Source organism: Trachemys scripta, chromosome 14 (assembly GCF_013100865.1).
Source record: "Trachemys scripta elegans isolate TJP31775 chromosome 14, CAS_Tse_1.0, whole genome shotgun sequence".
NCBI lineage: Eukaryota > Metazoa > Chordata > Testudines > Emydidae > Trachemys > Trachemys scripta.
Genome location: NC_048311.1, coordinates 22,682,974 through 22,706,507, shown reverse-complemented (window position 1 = coordinate 22,706,507; position 23,534 = coordinate 22,682,974). Strand labels below are relative to the sequence as shown.

The following is a 23,534-nucleotide window of genomic DNA, read 5'->3' as shown; positions in this document are numbered from 1 at the left end:
TGGTCCCATTGACCTCATTCTTAGTATCACTGTCCTTCGAGTCTGTATTTCTGTCTTCACTCTGTTTTTCTCGACTACTGGACTTCATACTACTTTTTTTATCATCAGATGCCCTCTTTTCTGCCATGAAAGAAGACATTAACCATGGATTTCAAAGTAAAACACATTGCACAAGTGAGGAGTGGAACACAGGAGGTGGGACAATCTCAAATTGGAAACAGTAACAAAGTCACAGTTATAGGTATAGGCTTTAGAGTAACCGGGCAAAATAAAAAGAAGCAAAATTAAAAGTGGTGAAAAGGAGGAAGGACAGCATAGCAGTAGTGTGACAATTACTCAACTTTACCTTGAGATATAGAAATTGGGAAAAAGTGTAACCAACAGTGATTTATGTGGATGTGCTTCATGAGTGCTTTACCACTGGATTCAGTGTTATGCTCTGAATAGATTTTGTGTGTGTGTGATACGTGTGCCAAGGGAGGCTACGCACTGGTTATTAAACTTGGTTCTTGAAAAGGGAACCAAAAAGAATGAAGGGATAATAAGGCATTGCTATTCAGTCTGTTATTAACCACTGTTACAGAAGGAAGAAAATAAATGAACATCCAGGAAAAACAAGCAAACATAACTTAGCTAGGTTTAAAATAAGAATCAAAGGGAATACCAAAGTCAACTTCAACAGGACAAAATGTAATGATGCTTCTCTGAGATATGTTATTAATCCTTCATCTTTAAATGATAAAAGATTGGGGAAGAAAGACTGCTAGAGATATAAAGGCACTATTTTACAAAACAAATGAGCAACAGATTGATGGGACCCCAGTTTTTTCAAGAACTAGGAGGGTGAATGGTGAATAAAGAATTGGATATATTGCTGAAAAACTGGTATTTTCTTTTCCTCTACAATCATAAAGTAGAGTGAAGAAAATGTAACGGAAGCAGCAAAGTTTTCCAGTAGGGGAAAAAAAAATTCACACATTTACAGCTGAAGTTTAAAATCCGTATTGTCTGTAAACTGAATAATGAGTAAATTTAAAAACAAAACATACTAGTTTATCCTGTATCACTTCAAACCACAGGGCCAACCTTCTGCCCAATAGGTGGAGACTGAAAAAACAAGTTCTTGGACGTCAGTATACAGACAAGAACATTGACTGTCCCTCAGATGGATTAATATGCAAGCAGCTAAGAACCAAATACATAAAACAAGTTAAAAACATCCAAGAAAGCTATTTGCAAGGTGGCACATCTGGATTGGCATAGCAATTCTACACTTTAAAAGACATAAGTGAAAAAGCTAAGTTTGAAGAAACAATTAGTATATCTACACAGAGAAAGTTTGCACAACAGTTTTATTAGGACAGACCACCAAACAGCAAGGAAAACGGCCAAAATCAAACCCACAAGAGGCAGGACAACTGCCTAAAAAACACTGGAACTGAAGAAGCACATCCTGCCTATAGTGCTTGGAAAAAGCATTTAGTGATGTCCAAATAGGTAACTGGAGAAGTCTTCTGATAGTGTTGCATATCTGTCTGCCCTCAGTATTGTAGCTACTCAGGTGGATTACACCCCAAATGACCTTGTTGAAAAGTCTTCTCTTTGTGCCTTATAGGTATTGCCGATGCACACATAGCTCCACTGAGGAACAGAAGTCTTGTTTCCCTGCAGTGGACTACTAGTCAGTCCAATAAACTGATCTTCTATCCTATGTAGGTATGATAGATAATAGCTCTATGGATGTGCAGAGTGTGCAGTTTTTTGCGTTTGGATAGATAGGAAAGAGAACTTTTTCAGAAGATATAAACATTAACCTGTTGTACGAAAGATGAAGCTATACAAAGAACCCCCGTCTTCGAGGACCTGAAGAACAAGAAAATTACATCATAGCTCCTGGAGTTTGCTAACTAGAACTGAGCAAATATTTGTAACAATTAATCTGTAATGAATTTAGCTTCCTTCAGCACCAGTGATATCTGCAAGCAGACAGTAAAGGAAGTTCCTTCAACACAGTTATTTAAAATTATCTCACAACATTGTACTTATTATTGTGGATAGATCACAAATAGTTCTCTGTAGATTTTTATAGGCTCCCTATATGATTTATGTTGATTAGTTGTGATTCATCAGTTCAGATCACCTAATATTGGTTGTTTCTTGACTGAATGGACGCACAAATATTTCTGGGTGAATATTTGCAGCTTCAAAAACCATCAGTGGCATGGGGGTTTAATTCATGTTTGTAAAGCAATTTGAGATTTCAAGAAGAAAGGCACCATATAAAGTATTATTTTCAGCCAACCCTTGCTGCTCACTTTAAAATCCTGACCCACAGTAACTATGAAAACTACTGTAAAGTCACAAAAAAAGCAAGAATTCAAATGGCAGGAGTCTTAGCATCCAAAACACACTGTGCATGCACACAAAGTAGACTAAAGCCATGTCTACGCTAAAACCTTTGGTTGACGAAAGCTGTGTTAGCGTACAGCTGCTGAAGTTTGTATATTGCTCCTACGTGTGCATACTTAGTTGCTTGCATCAGTGCTGTGCGTCCTCACCAGGAGAGCTTGTGTCAATGCAAAGTATGATGCACCATGGGTAGGTATTCCACTGTGTCATGTGCCACCATCCAGCATAATGCCTTTTGGCAAATTTTCACAAGGTGTTGTGGAATGAGTTGTGCAGGGATCTCTGGGAGCTAGGGGTCAAGTTCCCCTATGAGATGCAACATTTGGCATCCCACAATGCTATCCACATCCCTTAATTTTCACACCTTTAAAAAAAAAATCCCACAATCCAACATGGCACCAAGACTGCATAGCTCTGCACTGTGCTCATGAATGTTGCAAATACAGGATGCATGATCCTCTGGTATTTGCAAGCCCGCAGGAAGAAACAACAACGACATGACGATTTCTTCAAGGACAGATTGTTAAGGGATATCAAAAAAGGTGGCAATTGTGGAGCAGCTGCAGACGATGGAGCGTTGCTTCTGGGCCCAAGAAATGAGCACTCACAGTTGACATCACATTAACAGTGTCTCTATTTATTGCAACTCTGTTGCTTGGACCTTCAAAGCTAAATACTGATGTGCCCGATCCATGTAATTTAAGTCTCGCAAAATGGGGTGGAGTAAAATTTAGAAACATTTTACCTCCCAGCAAAATAAACTTCCCTGCTCTCTGCAGTGAATGCAGAATTCATTCTAGATTTTAGAGTGCATGTATCCCTCTACTGGAAAAACGTGCATCATAGCCCTGTTCCACAGCCCTATGCTATTTATTAATACTATGATGGTTTACTGAACAGATCATTTATTTCCCCAAATCTAGTATTACACTTCTAAGGTTACCAGGAGCTGAAAAGACCTTGTAGTGCCGGGGAGGAGCTGGTGATCATGGTATACATAGGTATCAATGACATAGGGAAGGTTAGGAGAGAGGTCCTGGAGGCCAAATTTAAGCTGCTAGGTATTGGAAGTGCAGGGCCTCCATGGTAGCATTCTCTGAAATGCTTCCAGTTCCACATGCAGAGCTGGTTAGACAGGCAGAACTGCAGGGTCTCAATGCATGGATGAGACAATGGTGTAGGGAGGAGGGGTTTAGATTTATTAGGAACTGGCAAAACTTTTGGGAAAGGGGGAGCCTATACTGCAAGGATGGGCTCCACCTAAACCAAAATGGAACCAGATTGCTGGCACTTAAAATTAACAAGGTCATAGAGCAGTTTTTAAACTAAGGGCTGGGAGAAAGCCAACAGGTGTGGAGGAGCACGTGGTTCAGACAGAGACATCCCTTACGGGAGGATCTATAAATGGAGATTCTCTATATCCTAGTAAGGAGGAGAGGATGGAAAATGATAAAATAAATGTAAGATCTGATGAGAAAGTCAAATGAAAAAAAGTCCCATTCAATTACATTATGTAATGGCAGACAGCTAAAAAGTGACAAGTTTTTAAAATGCTTATATACAAATGCTAGAAGTCTACATAATAAGATGGGTGAACTAGTGTGCTTCATATTAAATGAGGATATTGATATAATAGGCATCACAGAAACTTGGTGGAATGAGAATAATCAATGGGACACAGTAATACCAGGGTACAAAATAGATCAGAAGGACAGAACAGGTCATGCCGGTGGGGGAGTGGCAGAAATATAGCATAGAATCAAATGAAGTAAAAATTGTAAATGAACCGAACTGTACCACAGAGTCTTTATGGATAGTAATTCCATGCTCTAATAAGAAGAATATAGCAGTAGGGATATATTACCGACCACCTGACCAGGATGATGATCGTGACTGTGAAATGCTCAGAGAAATTAGAAAGGCTATTAAAATAAAAAACTCAATAATAATGGGGGATTTCAACTATCCCCATATTGACTGGGTACGTGTCACCTCAGGGTGGGATGCAGAGATAAAGTTTCTTGGCACCTTAAAGGACTGCTTCTTGGAGCAGCTAGTCCTGGAATCCATAAGAGGAGAGGCAATTCTTGATTTAGTCCGAAGTGGAGCACAGGATCTGGTCCAAGAAATGAATATAGCTGGACTGCTTGATAATAGTGAGCATAATATAATTAAATTTAACATCTCTGTGGCAGGGAAAACACCACAACAGCCCAACACTGTAGCATTTCATTTCAGAAAAGGGAACTACACAAAAATGAGGAGGTTAGTTAAACAGAAATTAAAAAGTATAGCTCCAAAAGTGAAATACCTGCAAGCTGAATGGAAACTTTTTAAAGACACCATAATAGAGGCTCAACTTAAATGCATACCCCAAATTAAAAAACATTGTAAGAGAACCAAAAACGTGCCACCATGGCTAAACAACGAAGTAAAAGAAGCAGTGAGAGGCAAAAAGGCATCCTTTAAAAAGTGGAAGTTAAATCCTAGTGAGGAAAATAGGAAGGAGCATAAAGTCTGGCAAGTGAAGGCCAAAAAAGAATGTGAAGAACAGCTAGCCAAAGATTCAAAAAGTAATAGCAAAAATTTTTTAAATTAAATACATCTGAAATAGGAAGCCTTCTAAACAATCAGAGGGGCCTCTGGATGATCGTGATGCTAAAGGAGCACGCAGGGACGATAAGGCCATTGCAGAGAAACTAAATAAATTCTTTGCATCGGTCTTCACGGCTGAGCATGTGAGGGAGATTCCAAAACCTGAGCTATTCTTTTTAGGTGACAAATCTGAAGAACTGTTCCAGATTTAGGTGTTATTAGAGGTGGTTTTGGAACAAATCAATAAACTAAACAGAGTAATAAGTCACTAGGACCAGCTGGTATTACCCAAGAGTTCTGAAGGAACTCAAATGTGAAATCGCAGAACTACTAACTGTAGTTTGTAACCTATCATTTAAATTCACTTCTGTACCAAATGACTGGAGGATAGCTAATGTGACGCCAATTTTTAAAAAGCGCTCCAGTGGTGATCCCAGCAATTACAGGCTGATAAGCTTGACTTCAGTACCAGGCAAACTGGTTGAAACTATAGTAAAAAATAAAATTGTCAGACAGATAGATGAACATAATTTGTTAGGGAAGAGTCAACATGGTTTTTGTAAAGGGGAATCATGCCTCACCAACCAACTAGAATTCTTTTGAGGGGGTCAACAAGCATGTAGACAAGGGGGATCCAGTGGATACAGTGTACTTAGATTTTCAGAAACCTTGACAAGGTCCCTCACCAAAGGCTCTTAAGCAAAGCAAGCTGCCATGGGATAAGAGGGAAGTTCCTCTCATGGAGTGGTAACTGGTTAAAAAATAGGAAACAAAGGGTAGGAATAAAGGGTCAGTTTTCAGAATGGAGAAAGGTAAATAGTGGTGTCCCCCAGAGGTCTGTACTGGACCAGTCCTATTCAACATATTCATAAAATGATCTGGAAAAAGGGGTAAACAGTGAGGTGGCAAAATTTTCAGATGATACAAAACTACTCAAGATAGTTAAGTCCCAAGCAGACTGCAAAGAGCTACAAAAGGATCTCTCAAAACTGGGTGATTGGGAAACAAAATGGCAGATGAAATTCAATGCTGATACATGCAAAGTAATGCACATTGGGAAAATATAATCCCAACTATACATATAAAATTATAGGGCTAAATTAGCTGTTACCACTCAAGAAAGAGATCTTGGAGTCATTGTGGATAGTTCTCTGAAAACATCCACTCAATGTGCAGCAGCAGTCAAAAAAGCAAACAGATTGTTGGGAACCATTAAGAAAGGGATAGATAAGATGATAGAAAATGCCTTTATATAAATCCATGGTACGTCCACATATTGAATACTGTGTGCAGAAGTGGTCACCCTATCTCAAAAAGAGATGTATTGGAACTGGACATGTCCCTTCAATATGAGGGAGATTAATAAGACTCAGACCATTCAGCTTGGAAAAGAGATGCCTAAGGGGGGATATGATTGAGGTCTATGAAATCATGACTGGTGTGGAGAAAGTAAATAAGGAAGTGTTATTTACTCCTTCTCATAACACAAGAACTAGGGGTCACCAAATGAAATTAATAGGCAACAGGTTTAAAACAAACAAAAGGAAGTATTTCTTCACACAACGCACAGTCAACTGTGGAACTCTTTGCCAGAGGATGTTGTGAAGGCCAAGACTATAATAGGGTTCAAAAAAGAACTAGATAAATTCATGGAGGATAGGTCCATCAATGGCTATTAGCCAGGATGGGCAGGGATGGTGTCCCTAGCCTCTGTTCACCAGAAGCTGGGAATAGGCAACTGGGAATGGATCACTTGATGATTACCTGTTCCGGTCATTCCCTCTGGGGCACCTGGCATTGGCCACTGTTGGAAGACAGGATACTGGGCTAGATGGACCTTTGGTCTGACCCAGTATAGCCGTCCTTATGTTCTTATGTATGTTCTCAGTCCTGGGGGAAGGAGGTAGTAAGTAGCAAACAAAAAGATGACCAGAAGGAAAATTTAACTCAATGAAATCACTACACCCCTATTTATAAAACTATAAAGAAAAGAATTATGAAGCTATAAACCTAATTAAGAGCTCAATAATGGAAATAATTCGAGCAACTACGGTATAAAGTTATAAGTATGCACATACACACACACACACACAGTATTAGTGAAGGATTAAAGAGGGCTCCTCCAATTGAATACCAAAAATCTGCTTTATAATCTAGGTCAATGAAATAATAGACATATGAGGAGGTAAAAGTTACAAGCAAGTATGCATTACAGGCCTAGCATTAGATCTGACCACTTGCAACAGTGAACAAGCAAGCAGCAAAGCATACAAGCTTGCAGAATGCTTACAACTAAGCAGAACAGAGTGGAGAGGAAACCAAATAATGAAATGTATCACAGTATACAACAGAAAGGTTATACTGGCCTAGAAAAAAAAAAAAAAGGTCAGGCAAAAAAAACATCTGAAGTGTTATCCATATTTTGAGAACCAATCCAGAGTCTACTGAAGAAATGGGAAAAATTAGAGCAGGGCAAATAGCTAACCTATAATCCACATTCATATAGCACCTTTCACCCCAGAGGATCTCCAAGTACTTTTTAGATATATATTAATCATTTTACCCACCACTGAAATGAAGCCATCTCTATTGTGAAATGTGCCAGCCGTTTGAAAGCATACAGCAACCCAAAACGGTTTAGATCAGGAAGTGTATCCGAATGAAGTTGCAGAGAAAATTAAAAATGGGAATTTAGCCAGGATATGGAATTAACACCTTTGTATTATGAAAAGTACTATGGATCTTTCATATTCACAAGTGGTCACGACCAGTTTTACATCTTTTATGAATGATGGAACCTCTGGCAGCATAGCCCAATCTAACAACAGTCTGTGTTGGGAGCACTGGATCAGTACTGATTCAAAGGGAAGAGAGCCACCTTCTAAACATTCATTGTATTACTTGACGTAGCATGTATTGCCATAAAACAATTCTGAGGAACAATTTGGTGTTTCTTCGAGATTCCCCATATACTGTATATACCAGATCTTGCTTAATTTATGAAATCTGATGGAATCACAACCTAAGATGGTACGGATGCAGGCCAAGACGCTGAAAGGTCTCAGAAGTTAGGGAAAACTACGGTTATGTTTATTAGACAAAGAAGATTAAGAGGATATGATTGAAGTGGACAGAAAATGAAGATGTCATAAGACTGTCCAGCTAAAAAAACCAAAACAAAATACATACCAACGAGGGAAGCTAGTTAAGATTTACAGAAGTGTCCAAGAGTAATAAGGAGAACTCGCTTCTAAGGGCAGCAGTAGAAGATGTAATCAAATATATTTAGAGAGAGTTAGAATGATGTGTGGGGTTTTCCAAAGCCAAACAGCCAGCATGTGTCAACGGGCTAAAATGCTTGGGAACTGCACAGTAGTGTGCTTTTCTTTGAGAATTACAACACTAGGTAAGTAGGCGAAACACACATTTTTCAAGGAGGCAGGAGGATATGAAGAGAAAGGGAAGCGTGTCTCAAAGTCATGTAGTAGCGACACATACGGGCTGCTTACAAATCTCTGAAGGGATCCTAAGAGATCTTTCAGTCCTTGACTGAAAGGACAGGTCTCGGGGGTAACATCAGTTCTGCATGTCTTAAAATCTCACATAAACTAACCTTTTTCTTTAGATTTCCTGTCTTGTTCTCGATCTCTGCTTTTGCTTCTGTGCTTATATGATTTCCGATCCCGACTTTTTGATCGTCTCCTGTCCCGACTGCGAGACCTATGTTTTCTTTCTGACCTATCATGGCTTCTGCTTCTTCGTCGATCTCGGCTCCTTACATTTAGAAGTAGTTGAAAGAGAAAATATCAGCTGTCATTTACAACTCAAAATAAAAAATCTTCATTAATTTGCCACTAGGTTACCATTCTGCTCTTATGCCGGCTTATAAAGAAAAGGTTTAATATTTATGAGGAATATCAAGTCTTTCTTATAAACTCTGTCCTTCCAGGAACATTTTTCAGTACTTTACAAGTTCTCTGTCCACCCTTCTTTGCCTTCTTCAAACATCCACAGCTACAAGAAATAATTCTCAGGAAAAGCTTTAATACTGATTTTTAAATCAGAGCTTTAAAAAAATGATCACTTAAACTTTATGATGGAAGTGTATGTCAACTATCATGCTTACATCATCAACATATATAAAATCACGATGTTTTCATCCACTTCCAATATGGCGGTGAGTTTTAATACATGGCAGTTTCTCTTTTGATTCATCCTCTGAAACAGCAAGAACTGTCCACCTCTGGAGAGGTTATATTGGACCTGATAGAAGAGCAGTTTCATCAAGTGATGATTCTAGAGCTTCCTCTAACTGATTCCATATTTTTAGATCAATTGTCCAAAGTCATATTCTGTTCAATGGTTTCAATGCACCTCCTCCTGTTTTATTTTTGTACTGTATCAATACAAAGTGATGTAAAGAAATTTGTCATCTACAGCTACAGAATTCAGCCAATTCCATTATAGAGTTAGCAGTTTCTGATCAACTGAGAGGAACATCAAAAAGGAAGCCTGGTTCAGTGGTTATGGTGTAACCCAGGACTAGGAGGACTTAGGTTCAATGCTATGCTCTACTACAAACTTCCGGTATGACCTCAAGCAAGTCATGTATCTTCTGTGTACATCAGTTTCCCAACTGTAAAAGGGAGATAATGGTACTTCCTTATGTTCCAAAACTACAAATACAGAGACACTTCAGTGTTTTCATAAACAAGGCTAAACATTTTGCAGTTATATACCACTAAAGGGTGGCAAAACTTTAGGTACATCTACACTTAAGTGGCATGTAGATTACACCCACTGCATGCCCAGCTGGCATAGGTATAAACAGTAGTGGAGAGAGTGAGGCACGGTTGAGGGGAGTAGAGCAGCCTACACATCTGAACCTGAGGCATATATATCATACATGGCAGCTCTCTGCATGCCCAAGTAGTGCCTCCTACATCTACACTGCTATTTTTAGCAGTTTAGTGTCTCACTGCCAGAGGCTTTCTCTGCCACAGAAAAAGGCTCTGGCAGGAGGGAGGCAGTGGAGAAAAGCTCTTTCACTGCCACACATAGCTACAAATCAGTGAGTGTGTAATTGTCACACCACCGTAAGTGTACACAAGACTTTTGTTGCATCAGTAGGCTGAGTACATTACACACACTTGGGGCTCTTTGCGTTCCTTCATTCGCTCCCACAAGCAACCTTTGTGCTACTCGCTCATATCCCTCTATTTCAAACAGTCCATGCAACACCACCCCATGCCAGGGGCTCAGTCCACCTCTCCCCCCACCAATTCCACTCTACTCATACCTTTGTCCCACATTCTTCCCCCATACTCGGGCTTCTGTGTGCCCCCATTCTCCATACAATTCTTATTTCTTTTCTGTTGGTACAGGAGATGTCTAGAACATTCCCTGAATTTTTTGAATCAACTGGCTGTGGTATTCAAAAGTTGTTACAAACAGTAAAACAGAGAAAAGCAATCAAGTTAGCATAGGTCCTTGTCTTGATCGGCCAACAAAATTCTTTACAGCAACCATTCCTTTACAGGTACAGAAGCCTGAAATCATATAGTTTAGAGGTTCTTACGTGCATGGAACACCATTATAAATTCACTTGAAAAAATCAATGGTCCCTAATCAAGGTACCTGCTTCGCCTTCTCTCTCTGCTTCTTGATCTTTTGTGGTCCCGTGACCGGCTGCATCTTCTGTCAGATGTTCTGCTTGAATGTCTGCTACGGGAACGACTCCTCTTACGTCTTTCTCTGTCACGTGCCCTCTCTTTTTCCTTTTCTTCTTCCTCACGTCGTCTCTTCCTCTCCCTCTCTTCTCTTTCACGCTCCCTCTCTTTCTCTCTCTCTTCTCGCTCTTGTTTCTCTTTTTTTAACTTGTCATCACGTTCAGGTTCTTCAGTTCTTTTTCTTAACTTTTCCTTACAAAAAAGAAGTGTTTACAGCAAGGATTTAATGAAGATAAAATTTATTCAGAAGAAACTATTCAGCATCATTAAACCGCTATAAAAGTGCGAGGAGACATATTAGATTTCAATGGGTTACACTTAATCGTCAAACCAAAGCATAACCTGCTTAATAGCGCTTCTAAGTCAGCTGAACAAGTCCTTTGCTCATCAGGATGGTTCATTCACCTGGGCAGTACCTAATATTTAAGATTAAAAAAAGACTTGGGGACCCCACAAAGTATTCTTTGCAGAAAGAAAAGGATGATAACTGAGGATCTGTGGAGGAGATCCAAGTTATAGAGTAAATATAATTATTTTGTGGTTCTGACAAGAAAAACCTTAGGATCTACCTTTAATACATTTAAGATGTCACCATAAATCCCTCTGAAGTTACTTCTTTTCTTAAAGTTATTTTTGTAAAAGCATACACACACACACACACACACACACGATAACGACAGTACAAAAAACACAAAACAAGGGCAGGTCTATACCTAAAAACACTGCAGCAGTGAAACTGTGCTGCTGTCGGGCTTCAGTGAAGATGCTACTACACTGATGGGAGCAGCTCTCCCATTAGTGTAGTTAATCCAGCTCTCTGAGAGGTGGCAGCTATGTCGATGAGAGAAGCCCTCCCATTGACATAGTGCTGTCTACACTGGGGGTTAGATCAGTATAACTGCATTGCTCCAGGATGTAGATTTCTCACACCTGTGAGCGACGTAGTTATACTGATGTAAGTTGTGGTGTAGATCTGGCCTAACTGCTCACTCTAGGATTCTACCCAATTTACATTCCTCCTAAAACATCCAACCTATGGGAACGGAAAATTAGGTATCTCATTTTAAAATATTTTAATAGTGCATCCTCAAATTTTCTGAACTCCAAACAGCTAACTAAAGTTGGTTATATCCCGTATTTCAGCCTCCAGCTGAGTGGCACTTCTAAGTTTCACCAGGATGATGCTAAACTCTGTTGGAGTTCATAAACTCAGAGTTTTGTTGCAGTAGAGTTTAGCATCAGTTCTCAGGAGCCTAACGCCAACTCAAGGCTACCGTTCCATGGTGCATCCCCAATTGCTTGCCATTATATTGATTTCAAGTTTCCGATAACACCCTGCTAATGTCAGGAGTTCTGTTTGTATGTGATTAGCATATTTCCATTAAAGTGAAAACACACAAACAGGTATCCTTGTAAATTGGATATTGTACATAAAAAATTGTTAGGTATGAAAACTCCCTTCTTGTAGTTATTTTATATCACTCCAAATGTTTCACTATAGTGCATCCCTGAGTAGACGCAAGATATTTTTGCAGTGATATCTCATGTATTTGAAAAGAGCTTGCTGGTCACACTCTGTTCTGTCTATAGGGAAGAACTGTATGCAATTGTCTGGGGGCTGTCATAAAAGAATGAACATAGAATATTTTAATTAACTTATTCCAGTGAATACTTTGTATATTTGTAATATTCAGGATACTGCACACTGGGATATCCCAGTGTGAACCAGGAAATATACCAAGAGCATTTCACCAAAAAAGAAAAATTTCATTAAAAAGTTAATTGAAACCATGTTGTGTTGAATACCTTCAGCAGCCTGGTTAGTGGGGGAATTCAGCATAAAAATCCAGGCTTAATTTGATTTTCATTTTTTGTTTTGTACTTGAGGTAAAATTTTCAAAAGCACATAAGTGATGTAGGGGTCTGAGTCCCATTTTCAAAAGGCACCTAGGCACTTCGGAGCCTAAGTGCCACTGCTAAAATTACCTTTCACCTTTAAATAATTCAAATCTGTCAATGCTTGGCTGCCAACAAATGGATTTTGAGAACCGAAGTTTATGTATGTAAGGATTCTGCTAATGATTTGGTTCTTAAATAGTTTCTATAGAAAGAATGTCACTTTACCTTTAAATTACAAAAGTTATACTCACTTTTAATTCTTCTACAGTAGCTTTAATTTTGGCATAACCCATGTGCTGTTTTCCCATCAAGTGGTCATCCACCCTGGACTGTGCATCTCCTACTATTAAAAAGGCTCCACAGACTTCACAAACTTCCATTTGCTTTTCTTGAGCTGCAAAGCTCTCAATTGTCTGGAAGAGAAGATAGTGGTTAGAGCAAACAACAATAGAAAAGTTTTAACCTGGAGCCAGCTAACAGACTTAGTACTTCTTACTTTATCAACTGTTCTTCTAGTGTTGTGAAATTACGAATTTCAGCTTTAAAAAGGAGCTTATAATTACTTGCTTTAAATTGGTACTATTATGAAGTAGCCTACACATTATGCCTAATATGAAAAATAAGTAAAAAAAAACAGATTCCCACAGACTGCAAGACTAAACATACTAACTCAATACTTTCCACAGATTAAAGGCAGTCTGCACTTTACAGTAAATACTTAACTGTGGAACTTGGGAAATAAATATCTTCTTCACTATCAAAGATACAATGCCTATTACCCGCTGCTAGAGTTGGTTTCATGGTAATATTCAAAATTAGTTCTACCTTGCAAAGGACAAAACCAGACCCCACTTTTCTGCTGGAGACCTTTGACTACATGACAAAAAACTTTGGAGATTGACAATGGAATGCCCAAGAAGAAGAAACATTTACAGGCCCCGCAATGAAACAGAGAAAGGAAGCTGGGTTTGATGCTTTCAAGGTAGACCTTCATTTTTAAGAGAATGGTGTGGAAAGTATAATAAATATATTAAAGCAGACATACTGTGACATAAACTTACCAAAAATCTCATTACATTGAATTCACAGCCCAAATCCAAGTGATTATTCCTGTATAGCATTAATACATTCTCCTGTGTACATTCTGCTTCTGACTTTTACGAGCCAAAAAATCCTGGTCTGAGCACACTTCTGGAGCAAGGGACTACTGAGTTCTAATCTAACTTCTAACAAAAGCTCCTTTCTGTGATCTGGTGGTAGGCATTTAACCTGTTTAGTTCAGCTTTCGCCAACAGTAAAAACTACGGAGATAAATCTTTGCCTAGCTCACAGGAATGTGTGAGGAGCTGTTAGTATTTGCAAAGCATTCTGAAGATGATGGGGTCAAATTCAAGCCTGGTAAGGAGGTGTACTGCCACTGATTTCAACAAAGTTGCATCCACTACACCACATCTGAATGTGAACCATATCATTTAAATTCTTAAAAGGAGAAATTTATGAGAACAAATCAAGAGCTTCAGGATTTCAAAAGTTTAACACAAGAGGGTGCAAAAATGGGAGAACAAGGTTTGGCAAGAACTAAAGGAGGATGGGAAATTCTGACAAAAATGAAAGTTTTCAGGAAATCAATCAGATAGGGAAATTCATAATACATATTGAGAATTTTCCTAAGTCAGATGTCTGACATATAGATCTGGAAAGACATTAAGGTCCTAAAGGATTCCAGGACATGTTAATATCACATTCCAAATAGCAGGCCCCAGGTATTCTGCATTATTCTCAGATTGTGAGACAAGTAAGGGAAGCATACACTGTACATTTCTATGGCCAATATCATTTTTTCTGGACAACTGCCTCAAACATATGACTAAAATTAATGCCATATCCACTTTACAGTAATGAGGGTTTAGAATCATACTAGGTTTTGAAAAGACTTCCATAAACTTCTGAATTATAGCTTTCTTGAACTATGCAATGGTTTTAAGTGATGGCAGCTCCTCTGACTTCTGCAAACAAGACTATTAGAATTAAAGAAAGTGATTTAGGAACTAGTGCAGGGGTCGGCAACCTTTCAGAAGTGGTGTGCCAAGTCTTCATTTATTCACTCTAATTTAAGGTTTCGCATTCCAGTAATACATTTTAACTGTTTTAGAAGGACTCTTTCTATAAGTCTATAATATACACCTCTACCTCGATACAACTCTGTCCTCGGAAGCCAAAAATCTTACTGCGTTATAGGTGAAACCGCATTATATTGAACTTGCTTTGATCCACCGGAGTGTGCAGCCCCGCCCCCCCGGAGCACTGCTTTACCGTGTTATATCCAAATTCGTGTTATATCGGGTCGCGTTATATCGAGATAGAGGTGTATAACTAAACTATTGTTGTATGTAAAGTAAATAAGGTTTTCAAAACGTTTAAGAAGCTTAATTTAAAATTAAATTAAAATGCAGAGCCCCCTGGACCGGTGGCCAGGACCCGGGCAGTGTGAGTGCCACTGAAAATCAGCACGCGTGCCATAGGTTGCCTACCCCTGAACTAGTGTAAATGCAACATCACACAAGGAAGACTTATGAAAAATTAACTGCTTTTGTTGTTTTCAAATACAAGCTAGAGGAAATATCTCCTCTAATTTCTTTCTGGTGCTAGAACCGTTTCTAATCGGGTCCAGCTTTAAACATGTGAGCTTCCAGGAATCAAGTAGTCTAGTAGCTCAGAAGATAATTACAGAAAAAGCAAGAGATTATCTATTGAGAAACTCCCTGAGAAGTGTCAGTCATGGGGGAGATTTAAAGAAAAGAAGCTGCTGATAGCCAGGAACCTAAAGATCCTTGAACAGACTCTGGTTTACTAATCATTGCTAGCAAGAAAGTTCTCAGTTATGGAGAGTTAAGTGTCTTTACCACAATAAAGGTTGTAGCCATATTTCCATTACAAGCAGGATTTCTGACTTCCGCTAAAAATCTTTAAAATGGTTTGTGTCCCATTGGAGGGGTGCAAAAGGACTAGTGGGGTAGGGGAGGGTCAGAGGTGGCAATGGACAGAAGTCAAACTTCAATTACTTTAGAGTCTCAGTTTTCATTTAAAAAAAGTAAGCGTCTAAACTGTTATCGGTCAGAAGAAACACTCTGGCCATGTTTTTGAAGGTTAACTGATTCAGTGATGTCTGACTGACTTTTCAGAGTGCCAGCACGATAGCTATGAGAGGTGAATTGCTTCATTCATTTCAGTGGGTGCCAACTAAAATGGCCATTGATAATTTAAAATACAAACATTTTAAACTATCTCACTGCTCCTTGATGCATGCAGGAAACAAAGGAAGCATCATATTATGAAGATCTCAACTAGTGTTTCTTAAAGTGTGTGACGCACGCCCCCAGGTGGGTATAGAAGAAGGTGATTAGCTCTCTAGCCTATCAACAATACATGATCAAGTTGAAGATGGATGCAAGTGTTTTCATTTTTCTGAAGAGGGCTTGAAAATATTCTCAAATTTAAGATGTTTTGGCCCAAGCAATGCTAAGATGGGCATGTTAGAAACTTGTCAAAAAAAATTTAACACTTCATTTTCTGAGGTCTTGCATTTTTACATTAACTTAGAATAAGTTTTGACTTTCTAATTTTTTAGCTATATAAGCATCTTTGATGTTTCATCTTCTGTAAATTACCAATACATATTCATAAATTCCCAATGCCAATTTAGTTTTGGCAAAGAATACTAATCTAAATGAGTTTACAATTTAAATCCAAGATTTAATTATCTAACAAAGTACATGATATTGATTAAGACTAATTGGAGTTTTAAATTAATGAATGCATTGTGTGAAATACAGGCTGGGCTCTCATAAGGGGCAGGATTTCAGCCTGTTAAATTTTAATGTGAGAAACAGAAATTCGACAAGAAAGCAGTAACTGGATTGTTGTAACTTTTAAATCCTCTAACTACATAAGGGGCAAGGCTATACAGTCAGGTTCTGCTTTTGCACTGAGCCTTGAAATAACCCTAACAGAGCCCGCACAGCTTTTACTTACTGAAGTTGTAGACCTCAGCAACTCTCTCTCTTCTTTTAACTGTTCAACAAGTTTCATCATTCCTTGCGCCTCTTCCACCTTTCCTTCAGAACCCAATTCTTCAATCTACAGGAGAATAAAAATCCTGTCAGGATCTTATAATCTGAGCATTTGATTAATAGTTCTGCTAGAAGGCGACTTTTACCTGTTGTAGAAGTACATCGATTTTGTCAGTTAAGACCTGAATTTTCTCTTCATTTTTACCAGTAGGTCCAGCTGCCTGCTAAATATTAAAAAAAAAAAAAATTCAGTCCCTAATCAAAGGATTAAGAATGTGTGTTTTTAAGAAACTACACACCTATTAATATTTTTCTCTATAATTACATATTTGGTATCAGATAAATAGAGTAGATCCAAGTACAGAGTAGTCCAAGTGCTGTAACATGCTGTATTTTCACTTAGTGGGAGAAAAAGGAAATTTATTCACCTATAATCCTGTTTCTCTGAAGGCATCACACACAATTGTAACTCATGAATTATAATTTGATAGCACAAGAATGGCAAAATACCCCTAACTCTTAACATTTGACCCCTGAGAACAGCAACAGCAGGGTGGAGCATGAGCTAAGCCCCTGGCTGACAGCCATATACCACTCTCTGCAGAGAATGTCCTTCAAATGCTTCTTACACTGTGTATTTTTATTTGGGGAAATCTCGTGAACAGTGAGTACAGCTTCCAGGAAGGTGGAACCAAATTATCCCCCCAAAATAAGCATCATATGTAGATGCCAAGTTCAGAGAACAGTGCTGAGTCAATATCTGACCAGAACTCCAGTTAGCAGCCCTACACACTTCTAAGATAAAAATGTTATGGAGGCATGCCACTGACACTGCCTTGAGCCTAATAGAGAATGTCCCAAGACACTTAGGTACTGTTAGCCTAGCTAATGTAAAACAAAAACAAGGTAAAACAGAGGGTAATCCACTTAGACATAAGTTGAATGGCAATGGCATTCCCTTTACACCGATTCCCCAAAGCTATAAAAAAGTGTAAGGGTATGTCTACAGAACAAAGGTTACAGCGAGACAGTAACAGTGCTCAGATACATCACTGTAGCATAGATGCTTGCTACAGCAACAAAGGGTTTTTTCCATTATTGTAGTAAATCTGTCCCCAAGAGGCAGTACTTAGGTTGACGGAAGAATTCTTCTGTCAACCAAGCTGCATCTACAGTGGACGATGGGTTGACCTAACGTTGCACAGAGTGTGAAATTTTTCAAAGCCATGAGCAATGTAGCTAGGTCAACTAAGTTTTAGGTATAGATCAGGCCTAACTGATTTTCTAAACGCCCTGTCCAAATAGGAATGCAAATCTCCTCTGACATCCAGGGTACTGAATTTGGCTTCCCTTGGTTGAGAATAATATTTTGTGAAAAACATTAGGAAATTAAGAGTCCTATCAAAGCAGACCTCAGACCTCACTTTTGGTATTAATTTAGAAGGATGCAGGTTGACTGTCTCTCTGGAGTACAGTGAAAGGAGGCTCACCCATTAAAATCTGCAATTCACTCTTGTTGTTAAAAATAGCATTTTTAATTGCACTTGTAACAGGAAGAGCCTTCCATTAGGCAAGTCCATCACCCTTGTTAAGTAACAACAACCCTGCTAATTAGTTATTTAACGACATAAAAGGAACAGGGGAAGTATGTGAGAGAACAGAAATCATTCTGAGCAGAGAAAAAAGCTGCAGTTATCTATAGAAAAGGGAAGTGGAGTTCTTCTGGTCACAGTAACCAGTAACATGTAAATCGTATAAGAACCTTCTGGAAAGCAGCAAATTCACATTATAGTGAACATCCCACATTCAGAGTCCACTTTGAAGAACAATTATTTGCTTCAGTGTAGGCTTTTACTTACACCTGATGACTGCTGGTTCTGTGACAGTGCCAAACGAGCATGCCCTCTTCGAATCCTCCGTTCTACCTCTGCAAGTAAGCTCTGTAAATACCGCAAGAAGTCTCTTTCATAGCCCACTTTCATAAAACGAGAGCTCTTCTCATATCTGATAAAAATACACAAAGTTTTTTACCGAATGATCATGTGTCATTCTGTAATATAGAGGTGTGACAAACATGTAAAAAACTGCTATGCTTTAACAGCTCCAGCAAAAATTACAACTTTTTAAATTACACTGGGGCTGCCTCAGAACAGGGGAATGGACTAGATGACCTCAAAGTCCCTTCAAGCACTACATTTCTATGATTAATTTTTAAATTACTTTGTGATTTTTTTAATTAATTTTCATAAAGAAACAGACAATGAAAAGTACAAGGTAAATGATTTACAGCTTATATATGAAGCTGCTCTTAAATTATTATTTTCTTCTTGTCTGGTTGGTTTTATGAACGCCAATTTGAACAAATTAAACCATTATAATTGTTACATTAACTTATGCTAAAACAACTTAAACACTCACTGTTTACGCAGATTTTCATCATGAATTTTTTCACATGGACCTAAAAATAAAGCAAGGCAAGACTTAGCGCACACTCTGGAAAGCCACACTAAAACTTTGGAGGATTTAGTCAGCATGCTTTTGGGGCTAGGTTCATAAAAAGACTTAGGCACCTAACTGCCACTGTAGGCACATAAATCCCAGAATCAGGCTCCACTGGGATTCACAAAACCCCAGCTCAGCTGCCACCAAAACCTATAGGGGCCAAATTACTGAGCCAGAGAGAGAGAGAGAAAGTGCACACAAGCGTGAAAATGATTCTGTAGTCTGGTGGCTACAGAACTCACCTGGGAAGTGGGTAACTCAGTATCCAGTCCTCCTGCTTCAATGAATTTATTGTTTATCCACAGGGGAACAGTTTCACAGTACAGATTAAGGAATCATCATATTGGAATATTCCAGAGCTCAGTGGTTAGTGCATTCACCTGAGAAGTGGCAGAGCTCTGTTCAAATACATTCTCCCACTCAGGCCAAGAGGGGACTTGAAGCAACAGTCTCCTACATCCCAGGTAAGCTTCCTAAACGTTGGGCTAGAAGTATGAGGGAGGTCCTCCTGACCTTCTTGCAAAAACAGCATAGGCACCTAATTCCAAGAGAGAGTTTGTAGCGGAGAATCCCAAGCAGAGGGAGGCATCTCTTTCTAGCCTGGACTAAGGTATAGTACTCCTTGAGAGGGATAGGGCTTAGGACATACCCTTTACTTTGGCATCTCCTATCGGCTAGCTTTGGGGGAGATGCAGAACATGCTGGCTTCTGTCAATCCCATTCTGAGGTGCCTCCTAAAGGGAGCCTACGTGCCCTAACTCAGGCTTTTGTGAATCCCAGTGATTTTCTAGGCGCCTAAAAGTTAGGCATGGTGATGCTAACCATTGCTATGCCCAAGTTTCTTTGGGAATCTAGCCCTTTGTATCTAATTACATTAAGCACTGTAGGTTATCAAACCAGTCAGTTAACTGGGAGCACCATGATTAAGGATATGATTCTGTTACGGATTCTGAGGCTTTCCAGGATCTCTGTGACTTCTTCTGCAGCAGGATGGGAGCAGCTATCTGCAGCAGCACCAGGGCTGAAGAAGTGGCTGGGGTTGGGTCAGCACCCATAGGGCTGGAGCAGTGGCGGTCAGTCCCTGCTGCAGGAGCAGCGGTGGGACTGGAGGAGTTGTAAGCCCCCGGCAGTGCTGTTTGTCCAATCCACCCCATGACTATTTTTAGTAAAAGTCAGGGACAGGTCGCAGGCTTCCATGAATTTTTGTTTATTATCTGTGACCTGTTCCTGACTTTTACTAAAAATATCCATCTTAACCTTAACCATGATACAGGAAACATTTCTAAAGAGACTCAGGAAAGCATAAAGGTGAAGCTGATGAATTTTTACGAAGCTCTCCGTAAACTGGCCTTTTGTACCTACATTTTCACTCACTTGTTTGGAACTTTTTTTTTAAATTTATCTTAAAAAAGAATACCAAAATGGTGTAACATTTCTCAGAGTAACAAAAGGAAAAAATAGGAATTTTGTAACACGTGTAAAATGGAATGGAAATTCACTGAATCTCCAGCACAAAATAAAAGCACGTTTCAGAACGTTTTCAAAAATGTCCTAGCAGGATTAAAATAGCCTAGTTCTCTAAGGCTCTTTTAAAAAAGGCTAGTTTTTATTTTCATTTGAGTAATTTATGGTCTCCAAAAATCTGGCCAGATGTCTAACTTTACAATAAAGCACTGGCTGATTCAAAGAATTTGATTTTAAGTTTAGAATCAGAGGAACAAAGGCAGATAAGGGTTCCATCTAAAGCTTCATCTACACAGGAAATTTTTACTGCTATATTGATAACGCCCCTGATTTGGATAGTTTTATTCTGGTATAAATGTCTTTTCAGTTTAGCTTAAGCCCCTTTTCAATCATTATAAGCTAAACCAATAAATAAAAATAAAAGACACTCTTACATGAGAATAAGAGTATCCCACTTGTGGAGTTTTAGGTTATACTTGGGGGGAAAGGGGGTTCACACACTCCTTTCCTGTGTACACATAGCCTAATTTTATATTGGTTGTGGGGAAAGGGTTGAGATGGAGCAAGTGTTGTAAAAATCTTCTTCTGCTGTGGTGTGGCCATTACTGGAGATTTACAACCATTGTAGCCCTTTCTGCATGGTCCTCTGCTAATCTCTTGGTGGATGAATAGTCCTTTTGATCCACCCAGGATACCACATCAGCCATCCAAGATCTTCTTTTTCTGCCTTGTGTTTTTCTGCCATCACCTTTTTACTTTCCAGTGCCCATAAACATGCACTGCCTGCTGAACTTCTGAAAATGTACCCTGCAAATTGAATCTCTCTTTTCATAAGATCTGACTAGATTTTGCTGAGTTCCAATAATCTCCAATACTTTTTCGTTGGTTATGCAGTCTATCCATGATATTATATCAACATTGCTATTGCTGAAATCAAGTTACTGGCAGACCGGAAAAAAATAGTTTTACAATGTGTTGACAGAATACACACTAAAGAAAATGAATATCCCATGTCAGAGAAAAGGTCAGTCGTAACTACTAATCTGGAAGCAGGAGGGGGTTATCAGATGACTATCTTAAATTTAATTTTAATGACAGTGAATGAAACACACACCCCCCCACACACACACAAACAGAACACTTACCTAAGTCAGAACGGGTATTTGTAAATAATTCAGCTGGACAAAACCCACAAAGGTAGTATTTACAAACCTGAGAGAGAGAGAGAAAAAACTATTTTTCTTCTTATTTGGCACTAGTTTAATCAATCACATCATATGTTCATTCTAAGGTAAAAAGTGAAACTTCCTTCTGTACTTATTTCTGTGCAGTCTACAAAGTTTCTTGGAAGACAGAACGCACAGACGTATGCTACTTGGCTGCAGCAGAGAAAACAACATGCCTTCCTGACTACCCCATGTACTTGGATAAATTCTCTTTTCCATTTCAACACAGTGTATTCCTTTATATTATTGTTAAATAGTATCTTCCTTCATCCTTAAATAGCTGTAATAAATAGCCAGTTGACCATACTGGCTACACGCTCTAGACATGCTCTGGCTTGGAGTAGACAGGAGACAGTGGATGTCCTGGGCCTGTGAGGAGAAGAGACTACACAAGCACAGCTACAGCGCAGAAACAGAAACGTGGACATCTACGAGCAGATTGCATGGAGGATGCAGAAGGGGTATAAAAGGGACCAGCATCCTTGTCAAGTGAAAGCAGAGGAACTGCGTCAGGTGTATCAAAATGCCAGGGAGGCTGACAGTCAATCTGATATCAGCCTGCAGACCTAATACTTTTACGAAGAACCACATGCCATACTTGGTGGAGACCTCCACACCCCCACAGGCCAACATGGATACCTCTGAGAAGCCCGAGTCACAGGCCCCTGGCATGAATGGCAAAGACGAAGAGGACAGAGAACATGTGACTGGGGAGTTGAGGGGATATGCCTATTCCAGGGGTTCTCAAACTGGGGGTCGGGACCCCTCAGGGGGTCGTGAGGTTATTACATGGGGGATCGCAAGCTGTCAGCCTCCACCCCAAACCCAGTTTTGCCTCCAGCATTTATAATGGTGTTAAATATATAAAAAAGTGTTTTTAATGTATAAGGGGGGGGGGGTCGCACTCAGAGGCTTGCTGTGTGAAAGGGGTCACCAGTACAAAAGTCTGAGAACCCCTGGCCTATGCTGTGAGCCAGGATCTGTTTGAGGCTCCACCACAGTCCAATCAGTGGAGCACGGGTGAGCCTGATGCAGGGGACAGAATCTCAGGTGTGTAAATTTATTTCCCATTACAGAGATGGTGCAACAACTTAACAGGACAGTTAATGACTTTTCATTAATTTACTTGTACTAAAAGAGGTAGCGGTACAACAAAGGAGGTAGCACTTATCTGCTTTTCATTTCTCTGTAGAGTTAGGCAAGGGGGGGTGTCATGAAAAGCAGCTTATTTATACAGACGCTCCCCGAGTTAGATAAACCCAACGTACGCAAATCCGAGTTTACGGAAAAAGTTGGTAAGGTAGAAATAGGAGGTTTTCCTTTTCTTTTCTTTTTTTTTTGGGGGGGGGGGGGAGGCATAATGGTAGGATATACGTTTCCGACTTACGGAAAATTCGAGTTACGCAAGGCATTCCAGAACCGAACACTTGCGTAAGTCAGGGAGCCTCTGTACAAGGACGTCCACTGAATCCTTCTGAGAGGTCTCAATGGAACTTTCATGGAGGTGCTCTGTAATCCTCTTCCAGAGATTTCTAGGGATGGCAGCCTTATTTCTTCCTCCATAGTACGACATTTTCCCATGCCAGTCAGCGATAACTTTGGCAGGAACTATTGCAGTACCTAGGCTAGCAGCATACAGG

The 23,534-nt window shown here is 39.4% G+C and overlaps 1 protein-coding gene across 3 annotated transcripts in view; it reads right to left on the bottom strand.

Moving 5' to 3' along the window:
• LUC7L3 (LUC7 like 3 pre-mRNA splicing factor) overlaps positions 1-23,534 on the bottom strand; it is a 41,969-nt gene that overhangs the window by 2,970 nt on the left and 15,465 nt on the right. For all 3 annotated transcript variants that reach the window (XM_034789646.1, XM_034789648.1, XM_034789649.1), the window contains exons 2-10: positions 21,814-21,880; positions 19,121-19,160; positions 18,562-18,706; positions 16,849-16,926; positions 16,665-16,769; positions 12,884-13,045; positions 10,642-10,925; positions 8,618-8,778; positions 1-120 (exon numbers count right to left, since the gene is read on the bottom strand). The exon at positions 1-120 is cut by the window's left edge. In XM_034789646.1, coding sequence (XP_034645537.1) covers positions 1-120; positions 8,618-8,778; positions 10,642-10,925; positions 12,884-13,045; positions 16,665-16,769; positions 16,849-16,926; positions 18,562-18,706; positions 19,121-19,160; positions 21,814-21,880 — 1,162 coding nt within the window. The remainder of the gene's footprint in view (positions 121-8,617; positions 8,779-10,641; positions 10,926-12,883; positions 13,046-16,664; positions 16,770-16,848; positions 16,927-18,561; positions 18,707-19,120; positions 19,161-21,813; positions 21,881-23,534) is intronic.